Here is a 22,692-nt window from a genome sequence, read left to right as displayed (position 1 = left end):
TCCCTGCTCTGGCAGGGGGGTTGGACTAGATGATCTCCAGAGGTCCCTTCCAACCCTATGATTCTATGATTCTATGATTCTAATTAATGAAAGGAGCCAGAAAGGAAAGCCATCTTTTGATTCAAAAGATAAATGCCACATTGGGGTTGTTTTTGCTGCTTCAACCATCTACTGCAACTGTAATCAGCGTTTCCTGGCCATAGCAATTACAGGCTTACAAATGAGTTACTGTGCCTCAAAGAGATTATTGATAAAGGTAACACACCTGGAAATAACGTGCTTTCTGTTGACTCTCATCCAACTCAAATATTTGCTGCCAAGTCAGCTGAAGGAAAGAGCAGTTGGCCAGTTGCTCTGATTTCCAGCCAGCACCTCTGTATCCTCAGCTGGGTGCTTGCTTTGGTGTCACAAGGATAAAACAAGATGCCAGTGAGGTGGCCCAGCCCAGCGACTAACACTCAGTAGTGAAAAAATGGAGGTAATAATTGTCTGGGGTAGTGACTTAACTTCCCTTAAGTTATCGGCCCAAATCCTGAAGAGCTGTTCTACTGATGATACTGTCTAGGGTTCGGTATCTCCTGTCACCTGGCCTGATTGTAGCCCATACCCGGAGTAACCTAAACACCTAGCACTAACCTCCCTCTCTCCTAGCTCAATCTATCTTTTATCTGGAATAGCTGTAGCTCTGCCGATGCCTGGATTAGCCTGCCATAGACTCCAGCCTACGCAACCCTTATTTTGGCAGTGTTGCCTGGCCGTCACAAACAGAAAGCTAAGTGCAGCGTAGCTTCCTCCCGTTGTGGCTGTGGATGCTAACTTATGCTACCTGTAGACTTCCTTAGCCTGCCTTTGCCCAGCCAAAAGCCTCCTGCACCGTTGCTGGAGGCCAGGCTAAGCCTATGCACTGTCCTCTCCAGACTAGCCTTGTTGCTCCCTAGACCTGCTCCACCTGAGCCCTAGTCATACGCTCAGCTTGTCAAACCCATGCCCTGAATGTTGTGTTTCCCAGCTTAGCCCCACTGCAGCAAAGTCAAGCTACAAGGATACCATTAATTCAACTGCAGACTGTCCTGTGCTTTGCAGCCAGTAATACCCAAACAAAATCTCTCCTCCCATTTCTGTGCAGCACGGCCAAGCTTACCCGTGTCTTTCTGCCAGCAGGTTTAAAGGGCTTTAACACCTCAAGGCATTTATGGATTAGTAGATTATGCTGTGAAACAGTTAAGTGTTTATTTTATTTCCAGTGAGAGCAATATGCCCAAATGCATTTCTCCAAAACTGGAGGAAAGAACAAATACCTCACTGATATACATCAAAATTACAGACAAGAACATGTGACACAGACTACCATAGAAAACGCACATTCAAAAGAGAACTGCTGTCCTGAACCCAACATGAGACTTGAGGGGCAGCATGGCCTAAGAAATCAGATCTGCGGAAGTCCCTAGGTCCAAGGCGACAACACAAGTCTGCAAGTCCTTGTCCAGTGCTCTGGACTGGACACTAATCACTCCATGAAATGTTAGAATGGCCTTAAAAAAAAAAAAAAAAAAGCAGAATGATTTTATGCCTCTCTTTCAATAGTACTGATGGCAGGTCTGAAACACAGCATCAGGGACACCAGCGAAGATTCTCCACAGGGGGAAGAAAACATCAGGATTTCTCAGACCTGCAGCTCCAGGTTGACTTTGGGTGTGGCAACCTGGCATTTTTATACAGGCTTCTGTTTTTCAGACTGAGAACAGCCCTCTAAATACTGCTTAGAGAGTGGGATATGCTGAATCCAAACCTGTCTTGAAAGAGTTGAATTTACATAGATGACGGTAGCCTTTCAATAAGCTTGCATGAAATTTCTCACTGTCATTAGTCGAGGTGAGGAACAGGAAGAGAAGGGTACCTCAGTAGTCAATGAATGAGCAGTTAAAAACCAGTAAGCATTTCCAGCCTTATACAAGATGTTCAGACTGCAAAACTGGGAGGTTAGCTCAGCACAGTTCATGCCAAACACACAGCAGTGCCTATTTCACAGCTGGTCAAACCAGTTTTTAAAATGCAAATTTAAGTCATACTTTTCACCAAACTTCACAAGGGGTCACACCTTCACTACTACACGGGCATATTTCACTGGGAGGATGTGAGGAATATCCCTTTGACACTGCAATTTTGAAACTGAAATTTTACTTTCACTTTAATTAGAGTCTCTCCCAGAACAGCAGGGTTATGGATTTTTCCTTATTTGTAAAATAAAACTGGAAATCTGTCAAAGACTGGCAGTGTGTAGGTCTCATCTAAAACACCTGGCAGGTGCAACGGCCTAGGGAGAACATGAAATTTTATTTGTTCCAAAATAGCTTTTGGAGCAAAACAAAAAAACAAAAGCAATTTTCCTAGAAATTAGTTTCTTTTCCTTTCTCCACAAATACTTAGGTTTTGTTTTGGGCTTGAGGGAACTGGAAGAGATTTGGCAGAAAATAAAAAACACTTTCATGGGGAATACAGTTCACATTTTCATGTGAGCAAAACACATCATTAACAGAAATAGCTGAACACCCCCCAATGCACCACAGGCCTTCCTAACACAACTGCACCTCCAGTTTCCATCAAGCACTGGAGCACAAACGGACTCAAATGCTCACACCCAATGTTTCCAGCAGAATACAGTTTCAGGAATAAGTTATAAATAAATATACATAACATGAGCATTAATTCATTAAAGCCACTACTCAACTGACAGACACTTCAGTCTCTGAATTTCTCCATGTTTCTGAAATCTAAAGCTCAAAGTCAATAAGCGGAATTTCAGAAAAGGCTCATAAATGCACTCCAAACTGCCTGGGATTGGCAGAAGTGGCATGTAAGTGGCCCAAGACAGGTAGGTAGTCTGCTCACAAGTAAATCAACATCCAGCTCTTCGGGACAACACTGGCCCTTGAGGTAGGAGCATCCCCAAGACATTGTCACACTGGGTACACAGAGGGACCACAAACGAAACCCAGTTCTTTGTGCTAGGTGCTACATCATAGCTATTGCAGAGTCCTCTACGCTGCTCTCCTGCTCCAAGCCCACCCTACGGATGGACTCCCTGTATTTCTGCCGTCCCAGCTCAATGATGGTTTCGACCTCATCAGCGATGTCCTGGCGGCCACTCTCTTTCATGGCTGTAATCAACTTGATCACACAGTCAGGATCCTCTGAGTTTTGCTGAGCCCACGAGAAAAGCATGTCCAGGATCTGCTTATCAAGGTCCTCTCTGAAGAAATGGGGAAGCACAGAAGTAATCAACACACTCACCTGACTGGCAACCTAAACAGGCTTTACCTGAGTCCTAGCCCATGACTGGAGCACCAAAGAAACCATCCAGACACACAAAGCACTCAGTGGGCCTGCCTTTTCCCCAGCCATCATAAAGGAGTTGCACTTCCAGCACTAAAATCTCTCTAGAAATTTTTTTCCTAGTGGAAATATCAAATTAAAGTATTCTGCTTTTGAATGTAAATTCCCCATGGGAACAGTAGTTTGGTCATAACAAGTCTCATTCTCTCCTACTGCTCTGGCTTTTTGGTCAGACCACATGTCCCATGACATACCACAAGTTCTTTTAGAATAAAGATGATATTCACAATTAATGCCATAGACCACTGCTCATTGTCAGAGATGGAGTCTGGCCAGGAATCCAGATCACAGAACAAAACAGGAATGTGACTCATCTGAACTACAAAGCTCATCAGGTTTGTTATTTCCCAATTTTGTTTTTCAAACATAAAGCTTTGTTTTATAATGGCGAGAGAAAATAATCAGTTTTCCATTTAAAAAGGTAATGTTTTGAGAAGAACCATTAGTCAACCCATCTTCTATCCAGTGAAACAATTCCAGTGGGAAAACTTTCAACCAGCCAAGCATTAATTTATATTATTACACTGCAGACATACAGATAGATAGATAGATAGATAGATAGATAGATAGATAGATAGAATGCATCACTGTTGATCACTGTGTCCTATCTTACCTGTTATTGTATCCTATGCGCTCAATCTGCTGATAGGTCAAGCCCAGGTTCAGGCCAATGGTCTGCCAGTCAGCTCCCACACGCCTGGCAATGCTCAGCAGGTTTGCCTGTGTCAGGTAGCCAGTCTCGGCATTGCCCAGGTTCAAGGGAGGGAAGGAGAAACCATTCAGGGGACTGGGGTTCTCACCCCAGCGGGGTTTCAATCGCTGTGTCACAGAGAAGAGAGAGAGAGAACATGCTAAACAAATTGTTTTTGTAGAGGACAGTGTCTAGCCATTCAGTCTCCACACTGAAATCTCCTTCCTCCTACTGGGGAGGAAGGAAGACTGTGGGGCTGAAGGGTCAGGCTGTAAGAAGCTAGGAGCGCTCGTACTGCAATGACCAGCAATGCTCACTGCTTCTGAAAATTATCAAATCACAGTGTTTACAGTCATAGCTCACACTGGAAATTTCCTTTCTTGTCTTTACAGAGCATTTTTCAATGAACCATCTCCCCAAAACATACTTGCCTCAGCTGTAAGACAGCACTTAGTCTACATTTGTATTTGACGTTGAATATGTCAGACAGGGATCATGGTACACGATCTGAAGGGAATCATTCAGCCTACAAAGGTATTTACTGTTTTAAACTTCTCAAAAATCAATTAAATTCCATAAGCAAAAGTTGCATTTCTGACTGTAACACATAGCCCAGCCTTTAAAAGCCAGTGGCTCACACCAGAATATTTATACTCAATGCCTGTATTCAAATCCAGCCTAACTAGCTCATCCTAGACCTTTCTTTCTTCCTGCTGTGTGAGCTCTGTGACTAAGAAATTTATAAACAAACCAGACACTTAATTACAGTGAGCTTCCTCCTGTTCTACATCCCTTATGCATTCAAAGGATCCACCCTCTCTGACCACCCATCCAACAAGCCTGTGCTTGACAGGCAAGATGAGCAGGAGACCACTCCCAGCTATTCATGTCTCTCTTCTCAGAAGAGCTCACGGGGAGTGGGAAATCTCCGCCATAACATGGTTGGGTAGTTCTCTCTTGCAGTCATTCATTGTATCTGTTCTCATGGAGGAAGACAAAATTACCTGAGTGGGAAGGCCATGCTCTTACCCTATCTAGATTAATTTTTCAGTAGGAGACAAAACAACTCACTGGTAATTTGATGGGCAGAGTAGCAAGCCAGAGGGAGTCTGGTCCTTTCCTCCTCCTGCTGGCATCTTCAGGGATGCTCTCGGGAACTGCCCCTCGGTAGAAAGAGACCTTTACAAACAGAAAGCATACAGTGAAGCTCAGATTCAAGCATAGTGGCCAAGCCTGTTTGCACCATGTCTTTTTTGTCTGGAAAAGAATGAATTCAGCATTTCTTACTTATCCCCAGTTCATAAATACAGCCTCTCGATTAAGTGCAACTGGGAGGAGCACTGAGGTTCTGCCATAAAAGCTGGACTCACTGTGAACTTCCCAAGAGTTAATAGCAGGAATGAAAGTCAGAGAGCTAAGTGATGAGTGATCCTTCCAGACTACTCTTCTTGTTTATTCAGGGTTTAGTCAGTGAAATGCAAAGTCAAGGGAAAGACAGGAGGAAAAGAGTCATGCCCGGTGCTCAGATATTATTATGAGAAGCACTGTAAAAGCAATGATGATGAAGGAGGAATCAAAAAGTCAGCATAACTGGTTGCTCACCTGGCCTTTTACAGCTTGGCCTTTCCTGTCTACAGGGGAGGTCACATAGATCTCCTTCATGTTCTTCAAGTGGGAGTAAAAAATAAACGATAGACGTCCATCCACGCAGTCAGGGCGATCTGTGCAGAGAAGCAGCAAACACTCAACTTGTACAGAAAAGTGTGCAGCCTTTCAAGCCTGGCCAATAGCCCATCATCCACTACCAGCCTCGATGCTACTATCTACTCCTTTTACTCATGCCTGAAAGAACTCTAACCCCACTTCCTCACTAGGTGACATCAGAAAGCAGAAAACACTGGCTGTGGAGAAAGAGGGCCCTACAGGGAAAGAAGGAGAATGACCACAAGGTGGAGATCAAGTTCAAGAACGGAAGGCAAGGCAGGACAAGATATTCATGTAGTAAAGTCCATCCTTGGCACTCCCCTCCCATCCTTGGTCCATTCTATCCCTTCGAGGGTAGCATCCTGTAATGCACAAAAATAGGTCACCTATCTCTTCACCATTTCTGCAGTGGGTGCAGAAATAGGAATAAAGCTAAAAGGAAAAAAATATAATCAGGTACAACATTCATGTATGTAATCATTTAGAAATTAAGTTAGAGTCCAGCCTAAATCAGAACTGAGGGACAGACTCTGGCCTCATGAACTCCGCTGAGTTGCACTTAATTTACACCAATGAAACTGAGCTGTACATTCAGTTTTTGCAGAAAATGGCTCAGTTTGCAGCTGTAACAGGTCCAAACACATTGGGGCATAAAACATCATTTTGAGTTTTGGTCCTGCTCCCACTTTCCTTCTCTTCTAATGGCACCATTAGGGGGAATTCTTTGCTCTGGATTATTTCAGAAATACCTTCTAAAAAAAAAAAATAAATCTTTATACATGTTCTCTCAGAAATGGGCAACATTAATTAGATCACCATGGGCATTCCAGTGTGATACCAGATACCAGGAAAAGGGCATAGTTGGCTGCAGAAGTAGATCAGTCATAAAATAAACAAATCTGGCTATTGCCCTCTGCAGGCTACAACAGCATGAGAGGAAATAAAAGCCTGCAAACAGCACTTTCATAAGCAGACACAAAAGTTGGGTGACCAGAAAATGCAACAAGTTCAATGTCCATGGGCCAAATGCTATGAGTACTGGGCAAGCTAGAGACAGAGAGGAATGCCATGGAGGAGTACACTCCCCAGCAGAAATATGCCTAGGGCTAGAGAAGCACAAAAGGTAGGAGCAGAAATGAGCCCAGTACTGCCATACCCATATCAATGCTGATGCCTCGCTCAAAAGCTGCAAAAAATTGCTCGCCCTCAAACATCTCCACCATATCAGATGGCTCAGGTCCTTGATAGCGGTCCTGCAGCTTCTTCAGCACTGGGTCAACCTGACAAAGATGACAATACAGGACCTTATGTTTGGTCTGAAGTACGGCTGTCCCCTGACCCATGCCCCTACCCCCATGATGTTTCTCTCACTCACCTTCAACAGGGAAAGTCCATTTTAGATGGAAAGGATGAAAACAAATGAACAAACACCCCGTGCCCCCTTTATCCCAGGTACACTAACTACAGACGAGGAAGTGGTGCTCTGAATTTTGTGCTTTCCCTATTTCTCTTCTCAAGTAAAAAGCAGAAAGACCTATGTGGACTAACAAAGATAGGCCATCCCAAAGCTTCCATTAAAAAAGCATTTTCAGCAATGTCTCTTATCTTTTTAACAGGTCAGTAACCTTCAAATTAGGGAGGGATTTACTTGCTACCTTATCCCCCTCACAGCATGCCATTAAAAGACATTTTCTCTGCAAAAAGCCACATGCTACAATAGCATACAGCTGAGGACACCAGAAAGCTAATTTTGGCTTTGCAGACTGTGATCCCAGTCAGACCTGGGGTCTCAGGCAGCACAAGAATCAGCCTGAGATGAGGTGTCTATTCTTCTTTCTATTTGTAACAGTAAACCTCCTCTTTCACCCCATGACCATCCCTGGCAGAAACACAGACACGCCTGAATGAACCCCAGTCTCACTGTGAGTGCCATTGCTGCTTCCTCTGAAAACAATTTTAGCCCAGAACCCAAGATATAAAGAATCCTTACAGATATTTATGCCAACAGGGCATTTCGATACAGGAGAACAAATAAAGAAAAAAAGGATCAACTAGACCAGGGGATTATGCAGAGTTGGATAAGCAGTCCAGTTCTGGCAGTCTGATAAAATAACCCTCACCTCACTGAGCTGCACTGTCAGTCAAGGTAAACGCTCTACAAACACAGATGCACGCTTACTTTGCTAACATCTGAAGCAACACTGCTGAGGGCTGATACCCCTAAGGCAGAAGCAACAGAAGAGAATACATGAGCACTTCCCATCTCCTTCAGTACAAAGTTAGCCAGATTAGCTCAAACTAATAGCATAAACTAACCTGATGTTGCACTGAAACAGATTAAGGACGGTTCATATGTTCTGTTCTGCTGCTTGGACAGTAAACAGTAAGGAACATCGGGAAGAGTACCATTTCTAACCACTCCAGCTGAAACCAAAGCAGTGCTTCTCCTAACACTACTAGCCCATGTTGGACAAGTGACATGTTAACTGTGTAATATCTTTGACTGAAGTTTAAACCAACATGGTTTGCCTCATGTTTGCCAGCACACAGATGGCCAGTTACTGCAGCTCAGCTGATTTTAGCAGTCCAGTCCTCAAAGTTCACAGGGCAGAAAATCACTGCATGGCATCCACCGTTGCACAGAATGAGTTTTCCTTCTTCCCCCAGCTCCCAGTGAGTCAGTATCACACTATCGCCACGGTGTGGTGACAGCATAACTCAGCCATTACTCCAGGGCAGTGAACAAGACCATTTGGTGCACTGCTGCCCTTACATCCTACAAAGGGAGGCCCAGGAAGCTCAGGAGCAAGGCAATGCAACCCAGATCAGACCTTGTGCTTGGGGACGCACTGTAGCAGGACTTGCTCGGGGTCCTTCTTCCTCTGCAGAGCAATGAAGTTCACTTGGTACATACGAAGTCGCTCATAGACTTTCTTGGCAATGCCTCCAATGTAAGTCTTGGTGGTGTACCACAGCCAGTACCTGGCAGACAAGGAATTAAGAAAAAGGAGGGATCCTGCCTAGGAAAAGAAGCCAGCGTCACACCCACAAGATGATAAAAAGTGATGGGTAGAGAAGAAGTACTAAGCTGGGTCTGACTTGCAAAAGGAAAAGACAACAGGCAGGGTTAATGGCATGACCCCTGGTCAGAATGTGGGAAGAGCAAGGCAGAGGAACATCTGTTCTTTTCCTTAGGACAAATCCTGCACTTACCAGGAGAAGTGGGTGATTTCAAACACTGCATAAAGATGGGTGAATTCCAGCACCACCTGACTGGTAATGTCATCCCAGGTTTGGCCCTCCAGGTCGCCATGGAGAAGATGCAGCCTTGACCGATCCAAATTTAACCCTAAAGACAACAACAATCAAGAGATGCTATATGCAGCAGAAGCCTTTATTCATGGCTTTACAAACCCAGCCACAGTTTTGAGTGACTCACTTTTTTTAAAAGACCCAAATTAAGGTTCTGAGCCTTCTCTTCAGCATCCAGGACTAAACTTTGGTCATAAAAGAGCAGCAATAAACTGATGAAGCTACTCCAATGCTTCCAGGATATTCTGGCAGAATATGCAGGCTTAAACTGATAGTGTGCTGATTTCCACCAACAGATTCATTAGACAATTCCCATCACCAATATCTAGGGTTATTAATTAAGTTATATCTCTTTCTAAATGTACATCCCACAGACTTTTCAATCCTGATGCACTTCAGACATACAAATACCATACAAACACAATGAAGGCCAAGCCCCACCCAAAAACATTTTACTGCTTCACAAGAGAGCCAGGAAAGGTCAAAGAAAATAGGAATTAGGAGACACAGGGTACTCAGCACGCAAACAGAAGAATCCCTGGCAACTTTGAGGCTATTTATAGCAGTATTCAGAGTGGGAGATGGCTTAGTGTATGATCATACACTTTTAACTGTAGTGGCTAAGCATCTGGTTCATAAGCAAGGAAGTAAGAGAGAAGGCAGACCCCTGAAGGCAGCATCTTCATTACCTGCTTCAAGCTATTCCCAATCATGAATCAAACCCCTTTTAAAACACATCTCTTCAGTTGGCAGGAGCATCCCTCCAACCCATCATACCAAACCCAGCAGTCTAAATACATGTGCAGTTTGGCAGAGAAATCCATTTGCCAAGGCCATTCTCCCAGCTTGTGCTGCTGGTCTGTGAAGCCCAGTGCTGGTCTGCTGGAGCTCAACCACCTCCAGCTCCCACAACCCTGCACCACCACTCACTCAGCAGACACTCCTTGCTGTTCCTGCAGGAGAAGCAGCAAGCTTTATTATAAACAGGAGAGGCAAAAAAAATTCCCAGATTGCCATTTGTGGTTTTCCATATATGGCATTTCTCTTTGCCAATTTTGGGAATAAACTGACCTGTGACCCTGGGCGGGAGGGGCAGCTGAATTCTCACTGGCCTGAGAAAATCGACTAGGGAGTCCTGGGAGAGGCAGAGCAGGGGACTGGCTCTGCACTCTGCATTGGCCGTGATTTCCTCTATCTCTTCTGCAGAGACCGGCAGCACCTGGATGCGGAAGACAGCACAGTGAGCAGAGCAGCCAGGCACTTAAATTCCCACATTGCTCACTGAGTTCCCCCAGCACACAACAGGTAAATGCTGCTCTTGGCTCAGGGCTTGGTGAGAAATGGAAGTACAGTGCACTCTAGATGAAGTCTGCTCTAATACTGATGTCAACCTGACAAGCTGGGACAGATCAAGGTATTACAATAGCATTTAGCACCATCTAGCAACTCTACAGAACAATTAATTTTAGTGGGGTGACTTTAACATTAGATCCACATAAATAATCCCTCCCCCACCAATCTCACTCACTGAGCTGTTCTGCCAGGCTCAGTATGTTTTGCAAGGGAAGAAGAGGCAAAATGTCCTTGTGTTCCCTTCACAATGGCTACCCGCTGATCTGCCAGAGGGAGCACTGTCAGAGCTGCACGGAGATCCCTATGCCACACAGGGCAGCTACAAGCACAACCCTTTTTGCAGGCAGGAAAGCTAAGACAGAAGGTGATCTGAGATGGGTTAGCCCATGAAGCATCCATGTCAGACACAAATTACGCTAGGGTGTACATCTCACCTTTGGCTACCCTACTTGGCATGGGAGAACAGCTGCACTAGGGGTTACCAAAGCTTTTTTTTTTTAAAGCATGCATACCTGTAGCTTGACACTGCGAGTCTCTTCAGTGACTCCAGGAGGAAAGGTCACTTTGATGTTTGGATCCACACTGGAAAAGAGCAATGTCCCCTCTGTTGGCACTTTGCATTCATTTTGCACAAGTCGAGACACAACGAGGAACCAAGAGAAGTGAAGGACGCTACAGTGAGCCACATGCTTCTGTAACAGATGACAGGGAAGAATCACAGAATGGCTTGGGTTGGAAGGGACCTTAAAGATCATCTAGTTCCAACCCCCCTGCCATGGGCAGGAACACCTACCACTACTCCAGGTTGCTCAAAGCCCCACCCAACCTGGCCTTGAACACTTCCAGGGATGGGGCAGCCACAACTTCTCTGGGCAACCTGTTCCAGTGTCTCACCACCCTCAGAGTAAAGAATTTATTCCTAATATCTAATCTAAGTCTACCCTCCTGCAGTTTAAAACCACTACCCCTCGTCCTATCACTACTCTGCTTGATAAAGAGTCCCTCCCCATCTTTCCTGTAGGCTCCCTTTAGGTACTGGAAGGCCGCTATAAGGTCTCCCCAGAGCATTCTTTTCTCCAGGCTGAACTGTTGAAGAAGAGTATGGAAAAACCCTCCCCTCTGAGTTGCGACATTCAGACTGGACCCCCTTGCTTTCTAAACTATCTCTCAGACAGGAGTCTAGGTGCAGCTGGATCCAGTCTTAGCCTCCAACATTAGAAAAAAAGAGTTCGGACCCTAGGTTCTGTCACAGAGTCAGTTTAATGCATCTTGGGCTGGGTGCCTCCGAACTCTCTCAGCCTGTCCTCATACGAAAGGTGCTCCAGCCCTCTGATCATCTTCATGGCCCTTCTCTGGACTTGCTCCAACAGATCCATATCCTTCTTATGTTTGGAGCCCCAGAATGGATGCAGTACTCCAGGTGGGGTCTCAGCAGAGCGGACTAGAGGGGGAGAATCACCTCCCTCAACCTGCTGACCACGCTTCTTTTAATGCAGCCCAGGATACAGTTGGCCTTCTGGGCTTCAGGCACATATTGCCAGGTCACATTGAGTTTCTCATCAACCAACACCACCAAGTCCTTCTCCTCAGGACTGCTCTCAATCCATTCTCCTCCCAGCCTGTATTTGTGCTTGGGATTGCCCCAACTCAGGTGCAGCACCTTGCACTTGGCCTTGTTGAACTTCATGAGGTTTGCACAGTCCCACCTCTCAAGCCTGTCCAGGTCCCTCTGGACGGTATCCCTTCCCTCCAGCGTGTCGGCTGCACCACACAGCTTGGTGTCATTGGTAAACTTGCTGAGGATGCACTCAATCCCACTGTCCATGTCACTGACAAAGATGTTAAACAGCACTGGTCCCAGCACTGACCCCTGAGGAACTCCACTCATCACTGGTCTCCACTTGGACATCAAGCTGTTGACCACAACTCTTTGAGTGTGACCATCCAGCCAATTCCTTATCCACTGCGTGGTCCATCCATCACATCCATGTCTCTCCAATGTAGAGACAAGGATGTTCTGCGAGACCGTGTCAAATGCTTTGCACAAGTCCAGGTAGATGATGTCAGTTGCTCTTCCCTTATCCACCAACACTGGAACCCCGTTATAGAAGGCTACCAAATTTGTCAGGCACGATTTGCCCTTAATGGAGCCTTGTTGGCTGTCACCAATCACCTCCTTAGTTTCCAGGTGCCTTAGCAGAGTTTCCCGGAGGATCTGCTCCATGATCTTGCTGGGCACAGAGGTGAGACTGACTGGCCTGTAGTTCACAGGTCTTCCTCTTTTCCCTTTCTAAAAATAGGGGTTATGTTTACCCTTTTCCAGTCAGCGTGAACTTCACCGGACTGCCATGACTTCTCAGATATGATGGATAGTGGTTTAGCAACTTCATCAGCCAGTTCCCTCAGGACCCGTGGATGCAACTCAGCAGGTCCCATGGATTTGCGCACCTTCAGGTTCCTTAGATGGCCTCAAACCTGATCTTATCCTACAGCGGGCAGTTCTTCATTCTCCCAGTCCCTGCCTTTGCCTTCTGTGACTTTGGCGGTGTGGCTAGAGCACTTGTTGATGAAAACTGAGGCAAAAATGTTATTGAGTACCTCAGCATTCTCCATATCCCGGGTAACCAGGTCTCCCATTTCATTCTGGAGAGGGCCCACATTTTTCCTAGTCTTCCTTTTATCACTGACGTACCTGTAGAAGCTTTTCCTGTTGCCCTCGATGTACCCTGGCCAGACTTAATTCTATCAGGGCTTTAGGTTTCCTAACCTGATCCCTGGCTGCTCGGACAATTTCTCTATATTCCTCCCAGACTACCTGTCCGTGCTTCCACCCTCTTTAGGACTCCTTTTTGTGTTTGAGATTGTCAAGGAGCTCCCTCTTCATCCATGCAGGCCTCCTGGTGTTTTTGCCTGACTTCCTCTTTGTTGGGATGCATCGCTCCTGAGCTTGGAGGAGGTGATCCTTGAATATTAACCAGCTTTTCTGGGCCCCTCTTCCCTCCAGGGCTTTATCCCATGGTACTCTGACAAGCAGAACCCTGAAGAGGCCAAAGTCGCTCTCCTGAAGTCCAGGGCAATGAGCTTACTGTACGCCCTCCTCACTGCCCCAAGGATCTTGAACTCCACCATTTCATGGTCACTGCAGCCAAGGCTGCCCTTGAGCTTCACATTCCCCACCAGCCCCTCCTTGTAGGTGAGAATAAAGTCCAGCATAGCACCTCTTATAGAAGAGAAAACTTATTGGCGTATAACATAATACAATAAAGGCAGGAACATAAGTGCCAGTAACAGCCAAGCAGATGAATTCACTAGAACAGGGATGAAGCATGGCAGGCTGCAACTCACCTTCAGGAGACACACCTCCACGAATGAGGAAACCTGGAGCTGCCATTTTATAGCAGCTGGTAAAAACACAGCTCATGAGATGTTTCAACTGGGCTCACTCTTGGCTGGGTAGAACCAAAGAGGGGAACAGGAACAATGTGTGTCACTGGTCATTCCAATCTGCTTACCTTTGATTTTCTCTTCTGCTCCACACTTGTTCTCAGATCGCTCCAGCTCTGCCCACTGAAAGTCCGAACGACCACCTCACGCTGGTGAAGGGTTTGAGGGGAAGCATATGGCATCCAGATCTGCACCTCCTGACAAAAAAGCATTCCCGTGAGACACCAAGAGAAAGGATAAAATCAGGCCTAGCTCTGCTCTGTTGCTTCCTTTGCAGACCAGAAGGGGGAGGGCGAAGCATGGCCTGTAGGCAGGGAGCGGAGGAGGAGATAGGAACCTGCTCTGTCCTGCAGCCTCCAGGGATGTGACAAGAGATGTTAGGTCCACTATGTAGTGTGGCAGCAGGAAAAGTTCAGCAGCTTGTGGGCAGAACGGGCAAAACAGCTTTTGTTGCTGTCCGCATGACAGGGCTGGTGGTGTAAGTACTCACCAGCTTGAATGAAAAACACACAGTCAGACTTTTAGGGAAGGATGTGAACCATTCTCCCTGCAGGCTAAGGCCAAATGCTGGAACAGCACTTATCCTCTGGCACAGGAGGGTTGTGAGTGAGGAAGGTTATAGCTCAACTGAAGCAGGAGCAGTGGAGATGGCAAAGGAGCCAGACCAGCACAGTGCCAGAGAAGCTGACTGCATCCTTTCTGAGTCTCCTATGAAGACAGGCTGAGACAGTTGGGGTTGTTCAGCCTGCAGAAGAGAAGGGAGACTTTATAGCAGCCTTTCAGTACCCAAAGGGGGCCTACAGGAAAGATAGGGAGAGACTCTTTATCAGGCAGAGTCATGGTAGGATGAGGGGTAGTGGTTTTAAACTGAAAGAGGGTAGACTTAGATTAGATATTAGGAATAAATTCTTTACTCTGAGGGTGGTGAGACACTGGAACAGGTTGCCCAGAGAAGTTGTGGCTGCCCCATCCCTGGAAGTGTTCAAGGCCAGGTTGGGTGGGGCTTTGAGCAACCTGGAGTAGTGGTAGGTGTTCCTGCCCATGGCAGGGGGGTTGGAACTAGATGATCTTTAAGGTCCCATCCAACTCTAACCATTCTATGATTCTTTGCAACAGGGCTTCTTTGAAAGGCAGCCGTGCTCATATTTAAAAGCAGCAGTGATGGAGGCAGCTGCCTCAAAAGTCCTCAAAGACTCTCAGAAGACTTTGCCAAACTACTGCAGAGGCAGATTGATCAGAAGGTGGTCTGTATGTGTCCTCACCTGCTGGAATTTGACCCCATGAGGCTGCAGCTCCAGGACTCTACTCAGCAGGACATCATGGTGTCTCAGCTTTACCCATTGAGGGTTCGGTGCGAGGGTTCGGAAGTAGATCCGTAGAGGGTCAGAGGATGCCCCCGGTGGAAAGTAGAAATGGATGCCACATGCCAGGACCACTTTGCAGCCTTCAGAAGTGACAGTAAAGCTTCCAGAAGAAATGCATGAATATATGACACCGTGCAATTTCAGCCCTCCAAAAATCAACAGAAGAATCTCCTACCTTGTTTTCGATTGGCCTACTGAGGCCATAAACTCCTATACACACGTGTAATACCCACCATGCACCAATCTTGTCTGGGACCTTGTTACACCACTGTAACATAAGTTCTTAATAACCGAGGCTTACCTGTCCTCTCCTGATCCAAGGAAGAGTCTTTGTAGCCCTCTGGCACTGGATTCATCTGCGGCAATAAGAAGGTTTGGAAAGGAGGACCAGACAGGTTACTTAAATCCGGGTAGACAAGAAAGGCTGAACTTGCATTCCAGTTTTGGCTTAATCCTAATCTGACAGAAGTCTCTAACGGAACCCTGCTCACACTGCAGTGGGCTTCAGATCAAGCAGCAGCAGGAGGACAGGGAGAGGCCTAGCAGTCCCAAGACATGCTGGAAATGCTGACTCTCCCCCAAGAAAACTCAGAACCAGGGAGAATTAGAAAATATTTTAATCTACCACCCCTGCAACTCTCAGGGCCATGTTTGATTGCCTGGGGCCACCCCTGGGAATCCGTGCTTGCTCTTGTGAACATCAGCACCATTGGGAAGCCCTGCTCAGATTCCTGCTCGTTCATCACCTTCATCTTGGACAAAGAGTTGCTCCTCTGCAGCCTGGGAACCACAGGAAAGCAGGAGTTAACTGCACAGCAGAGTGACCTCTTATTGCCCGCTGTGCTTCTAGCATGAGCCACCACAACCTTAGGGCCATGCAGCAAGTCCAAGAACAGGGGCTCACCTCTGCTGAAAAGCCTGGACCCCTTTAGGGGCCTCTCCTGGTCCATTTCCTGTGAATCCCATTTTCACTTCCACTGTAAAACCTTTCCTAGCAAGCCCAATTCCAGGGACCGCTGAGCCCTTAGACTGGGCTTGGGCTCCTAAAAACAGAACTAGTACTGTTTTCCAGTATTAATTATTCCAGACAAATAAATACTGATCTGATTCCCCGCTAACTTGTCTTCTCTAATCCAAATACATCCACGCCATGCTGGGCTGAGTGAAAGAACAGCACGGCAAAACCCACCGCAGCAGAACCCTTGCAATTACCAGCTGGTGGGGATGGCTCAGTTTCTCCTAAGGGATTGCCTCGGAGGTGCACGAATGGCAAGGTCTGGATCTCAGGCGGGACGGCACGGAGGCAATTGTTCTGCAGATCAAGTCTGGACAAGCTGGGCAGGCTGGCAAGCGAGGCAGGGACCGTCACCAGGAGATTGCTGTGGAGATGCAGCCGCCTCAGAGACTTCAAATTGGCTGCAGGTTAGAACAAGAAGTGACCCCCCATCCATGCTGTTAATTGCATTGCACATCAGCTCTAACCACCCCCCACCGCTCTCCTCATCACATGTACACACACACACACAAAATAAGGGAAAAGTGCAAGAGCCCAACATCTCTTTAGCTCACAAAATAAAGGGGTCTAGGGAATTAGCTGAGAGGCAATGCAGCCTCCTCAGTCCTCTACTTTTCAGCACCCAGCTACGAGTATGGATGTAAGATACTTCCATAACAGCATCAACAACCCTGGGCAGAAAGTAATACAGGACCTGTATTACTGCTACTGTATGTATTACCAGTCAGGAAGCTGGGCAGCAGAAGTCACAGCCCCGTTCTGTGGACTGGTCCACACTGGACAGCACCATTTCAAACCCAGATTTGCATCCCATTAAACCCCAGCACTTCTGTTTCCAGTCCTAGGCACTACCCAAAACCAGCCAGGCCAGATCCTCAGCCATTGTAAATTGTATTAAAATCTTAGCAGTCTTGCTGATCCACAGAAGCAGAAAGCGTGGTCCAGAGAGTCATTAATTCTCAAAGGGACTGAACCAAGCATGTTTATTCTGGATATCCCTTCCCTTTGGCTCTAATGTAGCAGATGGTTTGTGCTAATGACTCTGGGGACAGAGACCAAGGGCCTCAGGGGTCCTAGACTGTACCAAAAGCTCGGCAGCCCAGGTCCTTCTTTTCCCCTAGAAAATACTTACTTAAGGAGTCTGGGATGCTTGATAAGCGATTCCCAGATAGATCCATCTCTGTGCAGTTGTGCAGATTCCCAACTTCTTCAGGGAGGAATTCCAAAGCATTTTCTGAGAGATCCAGGTCCTGCAGCACTGACAGCTCTCCAATGCTCCGAGGCAAGTCCTTCAGCTGATTTTTCATAGCAGAGAAGAAAGTCAGATTGCTCAGAGAGCCGAAGTCCTCAGGGAGTGCCACCAGGCTGTTGTGGCTCACCAGGAGCACACGAAGGCTGGGGAGGTGGAGGATGCAGCTGGGCAAGGTGGAGAGGCTGTTGAAGCTGAGATCCAGGTGGGTGAGATACCTCAGGTTCCCAATATCTGGTGGCAAGCTTGTCAAGGAGCCATGCTGACACAAACCAAACTCATCCCTGGCATGGCCACCTGGGTGTGGAGGGAAATGGAGGAAGAGGTCAATATGCTACAGGGCTACCTCACCAGCCTCACATGAGACTCCTTAGCACAGAGTAGTTATGATGGGGAGTTACTGATCACAATGAGCAGCACTGATTACAAAGTACTCATAGAAAAGTGGGTTTTCTGCTTCTTGCCTCAGTTTCCTGGTCAGTGAAAGGGATATAATAGTGAAGATCTGTTATGAAATCAAGAGATGCCACAGTCAACCAGTAGAGATCTGCTAAACATCTGGAGTTGAAGCTCAGAAGGAGCCAGGCCACTCCACATATCTATCACCCTTCAGCAGGGTGGCCCATATCCCTCCAAGCCTCCCACTCTCCTTCCCCACCTCTTCTCCACCAGCACCAGTGGCCAACACACAACACTTTATGGACTAAGGAGACATTGCTCGCTCTCCGGGCTTTGCCCATGCTGTTAAGGGATGAACAGGTCTGAGGACTGAGATCTGCCCTTGCAAGACCGTAGAGCAGACGTGAGGAAAGCAGTGAAAATGTGGAAAAAAGGCAGGTAATTCAGTATTGTGTAGGTTAGAAAGTGCAGAAAGGAAAGGATACAAGTCCCCCACCCCAGTCTGTGACACTCAAACTAGAGAAGGGCTGAACCCGCAGAAAACAAGTCAAGCAAACAAAAGGAAACTTCCAAAACACTCAATTTCTTCATCATTTCCTACTCTCCCTCCACTATTGTCTATTTGTATACACATACAGCAGAGGGCACCAAACATTTTTTATGCTGCATAATGGTGAAAAATTAGAACAATCAAACTAACAGACATACTCCACTTTGTACATAAGAAAATCTTAGCTAACTATATTATTGCACTTCAGGAAGCTCAGGGTGTGTATACATCTCACAAAACAAGCCTGATAAAAGGTATTGCCATTATCCTCCCCTTACTAAAGGGGGAAAAGACAAATGAGATCATGCACATGAGAAATCTGTGGAAGATAACCTCGATTTTTTCAGTTTTGAACTAGAACCCTGAATTCTGGCCACAACCTCCCCCTTTTTGCCCTCATTCATTTTTAAAATTCCACCTCCTCAAAAGCAAATGATTCAGTCTGATACAGAAATTATACCTCCTACAATAAAGAGATGAGGAATTCAAAGAATGATCTCATATTTATAGGCTATTACTGTATTATTTATAGGTTATTACAGCTTCCCAAATTACATGCATGCCCTGAGTCATACTTTTGACAAAATGTTGAGCAGCCTTTTCTGATCTGTCTTGAACTCTGCTAAACCTACGCTCAATGACACTAAGCAAGCATTAAGCTAGTATTGATTCAGATGGAAACGCAGCAAAACCAGCTCATTATACTCCCCAAAATAAAAGAGGGGTTGAACATTTACCAAAAAATCTAACACCTTTCAATCCCCCTCTCTCCTTGCATAACTGCAAAAAATGCTGCTCTTCTAGGGGATGGCTACAGAAAATGTTGCAGCATCAACCCAACCAGACTCCAAAAACCGGTCTCCAAGAAACAAAGGAAGGAAATAAGAGTCTAGAAGCTCTTTCTTGTTGAAATCTGCATGCAGCTCTAAGCAAGGCTAAGAATCAAAGCTGTAGTAAAGGGCACTAGAACAAAACAATTCCAAGGGCAGTTTGTCCTGCAGATGTGGAAAGAAGGATAAAAAAAAACAACTGAGCCTAGAAAAGTTAGATGCTGACAGGGCCAGGTATTTACCTTTGAGCACCAGGGATTTCAGGTGCTTCAGATGAGGAAGGATGCCCAGTGTGGTGCCAAGGATGCGATCGTTGCTGCTGAGCCGGAGGAACTCTACCTGGACGACCTCTCCCTGTCGCCCCTTGAACAGTTGAAGGAACCGGCAGCAGCCGTCAGGATAAACATCCAGGTTCAGCCTGTTGTCTGCAAGGCAGGAGCCAGCAAGTGCAGTAGCCCCCGAAGCCCCCTCCCCGCACTCGTCCCCGAGCCCCAGCAGCTCTGCCATCTTCTGCGTCTCGTCCACGGGCTCCGGACATGCTCTGACTTGCCAGGCAGGCAGGCACTGGCAGCACCACAAGGCAGCCGGGACAAGGAAGAGGAGGAAAGATGGCTCTGAAAGAGAACACAAGTGCATGATGAAGGCCTCCTGCCCCAACCCAGCATGGCTGGAAACAGTTTATAATCACAGCAAGACAGCAAGAGAGATTACACGTGTTACTGAAAGCTTTGTGGGCAGACAGCACGGAAATGCAGGGTGACAGATGCCACGGAGGCTTCTCCTCCAAGGTAAAACCTGAGTTTTCCCAGCTGACATCTTGGCAGGGAATGGAGCAATTACCCATCATCAGAATAAATAGCAATATTAACTTGAAAAGATATAAATGTAAACGCCTATGCTTTATACAGATTTCAAAGTGCCTTAGCAGGAAGCTTTTGAAGCAGAGGGGGAAACCGGGACAGGGAAAGCTAAGCCAGGAACAGAGCCCAGAGTCTGCTCACAGGCTGTAACGGGTCCTCATGTAACGGGTCATCATCGAACCCAGTTGTGAAACTGGGTGCCAACAGGATAAAAGTGAGCATAGATGAAAATGGGCAAAGGGCAGCAGAGCAAACGTTGCAGGGCCAGGGAGGGGGTTAGAAAAGGCGCGTCTGTGGCACAGAAGCACTAGACTGCATAGTGGGACTGGAGGTCTTGCAGATTTGCCTCCACAGGGATGCTCTAATGCAGTAAACTGGGCACAAAGCCATGGCCGGCTAGTTACCAGGTAGTCCTTGTTTCCTCTCCTCACAGCACCCTCCACAGACAAAGAGAAAGGGGAAAAGTAGATATCACATAGAGCATGCTAGAAGGATTTAAACCTAAAGGAGCAGAGGTAAGAAATTTATTAACAAATTAATTATTCCTCTGCCTTCTTAGTGTGAAAAAGCCTTCATCCACCTAGGACTTTCAAAATCAGCCACTATCTTCATAGCACACTGTCAGTGCAAAGATGAGCAGAGGCACCACACTGGTTTTTATACCAGTAGTCACATACTTCCAAGTCCCCCATTTCCTGTTCTTTCCACTTCCTTTATCATTTGCAACTCCTCCTGAGCTTGGCAATTAAACTAGCTCATGGTGTGAATATCAGGAGTTCAGGGTTTAAAACCCTGTCATGGGTGGACTAGGCAAATAGAAGTTTCTTTTGAATGAGTGATGCGGAACTACAAAAAAACTTTTAACAGCTTTAACGTCCAAGACCAGCAGAAGCAAGCTAATGCCCCTGAAACACCCTGAGAAGCAGTGCTTTCTACTATTAACCTGTGGGACATGGCAGCACTGATGTTCCCAAGGCACAGTCTGAGGGGAGGTATCACACCCGGCTCCCTGGAAGAACAGAAACCTTATGGACACTTAAGGACAGGAAGAACAGATAAATGGAAACTACTGCTTTAGTAAAAAGGTAAGTATTTCTTACAAAAAGGCTGTACATAACACACACAGAGCTCTCTTACAGATACACGTAAGCAAACACCATCTGCTATAGCTCTGTAAAGCTATTGATGCTGAAGGAATCAGAGGGCAGCTCTGAACTGGCCTGGCTGGAGAGGCTACGAGACCATAAACGCAGCCTCAGGCATGCATACAGGACACGGGCAGGCACCCTTGTGCCCAAGCACACTGGTATGCAAATGTACACATACACAATGTACACATGCACACACACACACACTCACCCCGGGCTGTCCTCATCTGCCCAGCAGCCAGCTCCAGCAGCCCCAGGCCCCCGTTACCCCATACCCCACAGGGCCCCTGAGCCAAGGCTCAGCCTCCAGGGCCCTCCCCAAGGACCTACAGCCGCACAGCCAGCCCACCCGCACGCCGTAAGCATGGCCACGCTTTTCTCACCCCCTCCATACCCGGTCTCTGGCACACAAAACCTGGGTCCCGAAAGCCCAGCCGTGCTCGGTTTGGCTCGGCTCAGCCCTGCACAGCTTGGCTCAGCTCAGGCACTTCCTGCAAAGTTTGCAGGCAAGCTATGCTGCCGGGGCGGGACAAGCCGGAGGAGGTGCCAGATGCAGCAGGACAAGGGGCAGGCGGCTCTGGGGAACCAGGCCCAGGCGTCCCGCTGTCACGAAAATGTCACAAAATGAAGATTTTCCTAACACCAATACAGCCTCGGCACCCCAGCTGGTCCCGCTGCAGTGACCCTGAGCTCAAACATGAGCTCAGCCTGCAGGCAAGGGGAGGCACGGGCAGCTCTGGGTGTTGTACTCATTCAATGCAAATTCAGGGAGAGAAACATAGCAGGAGCTGGGGCTGCAAGCCCGGAAGGGCACAGAACTGGGTGCTGCAGAGCCAGCCCTCGGTTTGCCCAGAGCCATGGAGCTCTGTCACGGCTGGGCCTTTGCTGCCCTGTGCGCTCCGGGAAGGTGCCTGCCTTCAGCTAGCTGTCTCGCAGCAAGGGGTCTAACACTGCGTCCTGGTGAGGCCCCATTGCATTTGTGCTGCTCTCCATTTTGCTCAGAGGAGCAAAGTTTGGTTTTTCTGCGTTTACAGCTGGTGCCTCGATGCTGCGATACAGCAGTGCTGCTGCATTAATGCCCTGGCAGAAGTGCCCCTTGCTCAAATTTTTCTTCCCCGCAGGGAGTAAACACTAACCGCTGACTGCATCACCGAAGAACTTCCTCAGTTATAAAACTGGGAGCACCAGAGCTACCAGAGGAATGGAGAGTACTCCCACTTGCACAGGGGGGAGCCTCCAAGGCAGCAAGGCAGGGGCAGCAAAAGCCTCCTCACAGCCCTGTAGCCGCAGTTCAGGTTTATTTGAGTCCAGTGGATTTTGGCACAATGTTAACTTTTAACTTTTATTCATTTCCCTAACCCAGGAAGAAATCAAGCACAG

General features: G+C 47.2%; 1 protein-coding gene across 1 annotated transcript; it reads right to left on the bottom strand.

The window, feature by feature from the left end:
• Positions 1 to 1,216: 1,216 nt before the first annotated feature.
• Positions 1,217 to 21,740, bottom strand: PIDD1 (p53-induced death domain protein 1). The gene is made up of 16 exons (XM_082485120.1): positions 21,707 to 21,740; positions 19,547 to 19,918; positions 17,409 to 17,822; positions 16,474 to 16,677; positions 15,563 to 15,617; positions 15,160 to 15,361; positions 13,966 to 14,094; positions 10,966 to 11,145; positions 10,172 to 10,319; positions 9,002 to 9,137; positions 8,620 to 8,770; positions 6,945 to 7,068; positions 5,687 to 5,805; positions 5,156 to 5,263; positions 4,007 to 4,212; positions 1,217 to 3,250 (listed from the first exon to the last, which is right to left on the bottom strand). The coding sequence occupies exons 2-16, from the start codon at positions 19,809 to 19,811 to the stop codon at positions 3,013 to 3,015; spliced, it is 2,679 nt and encodes an 892-aa protein (XP_082341246.1). The 5' UTR covers positions 19,812 to 19,918; positions 21,707 to 21,740; the 3' UTR covers positions 1,217 to 3,012.
• Positions 21,741 to 22,692: the final 952 nt, after the last annotated feature.

This window comes from Vanellus vanellus, assembly GCF_965231255.1.
Source record: "Vanellus vanellus genome assembly, chromosome: 6".
Lineage (NCBI taxonomy): Eukaryota > Metazoa > Chordata > Aves > Charadriiformes > Charadriidae > Vanellus > Vanellus vanellus.
Note: the sequence above shows the minus strand (reverse complement) of the source record. Positions and strands in the feature narration are given on the sequence as shown.

Bases quoted from the DNA above. Each gene is read 5' to 3' on its own strand.
- PIDD1 (XM_082485120.1), bottom strand. From the start codon at position 19,811: ATGGCAGAGCTGCTGGGGCTCGGGGACGAGTGCGGGGAGGGGGCTTCG. The intron at 5,806-6,944 runs GTATGGCAGTAC...TTCTCTGCACAG, and splicing joins AGGCATCAGCATTGATATGG to ATCGCCCTGACTGCGTGGAT. The intron at 3,251-4,006 runs GTAAGATAGGAC...CCATTTCTTCAG, and splicing joins CGCATAGGATACAATAACAG to AGAGGACCTTGATAAGCAGA.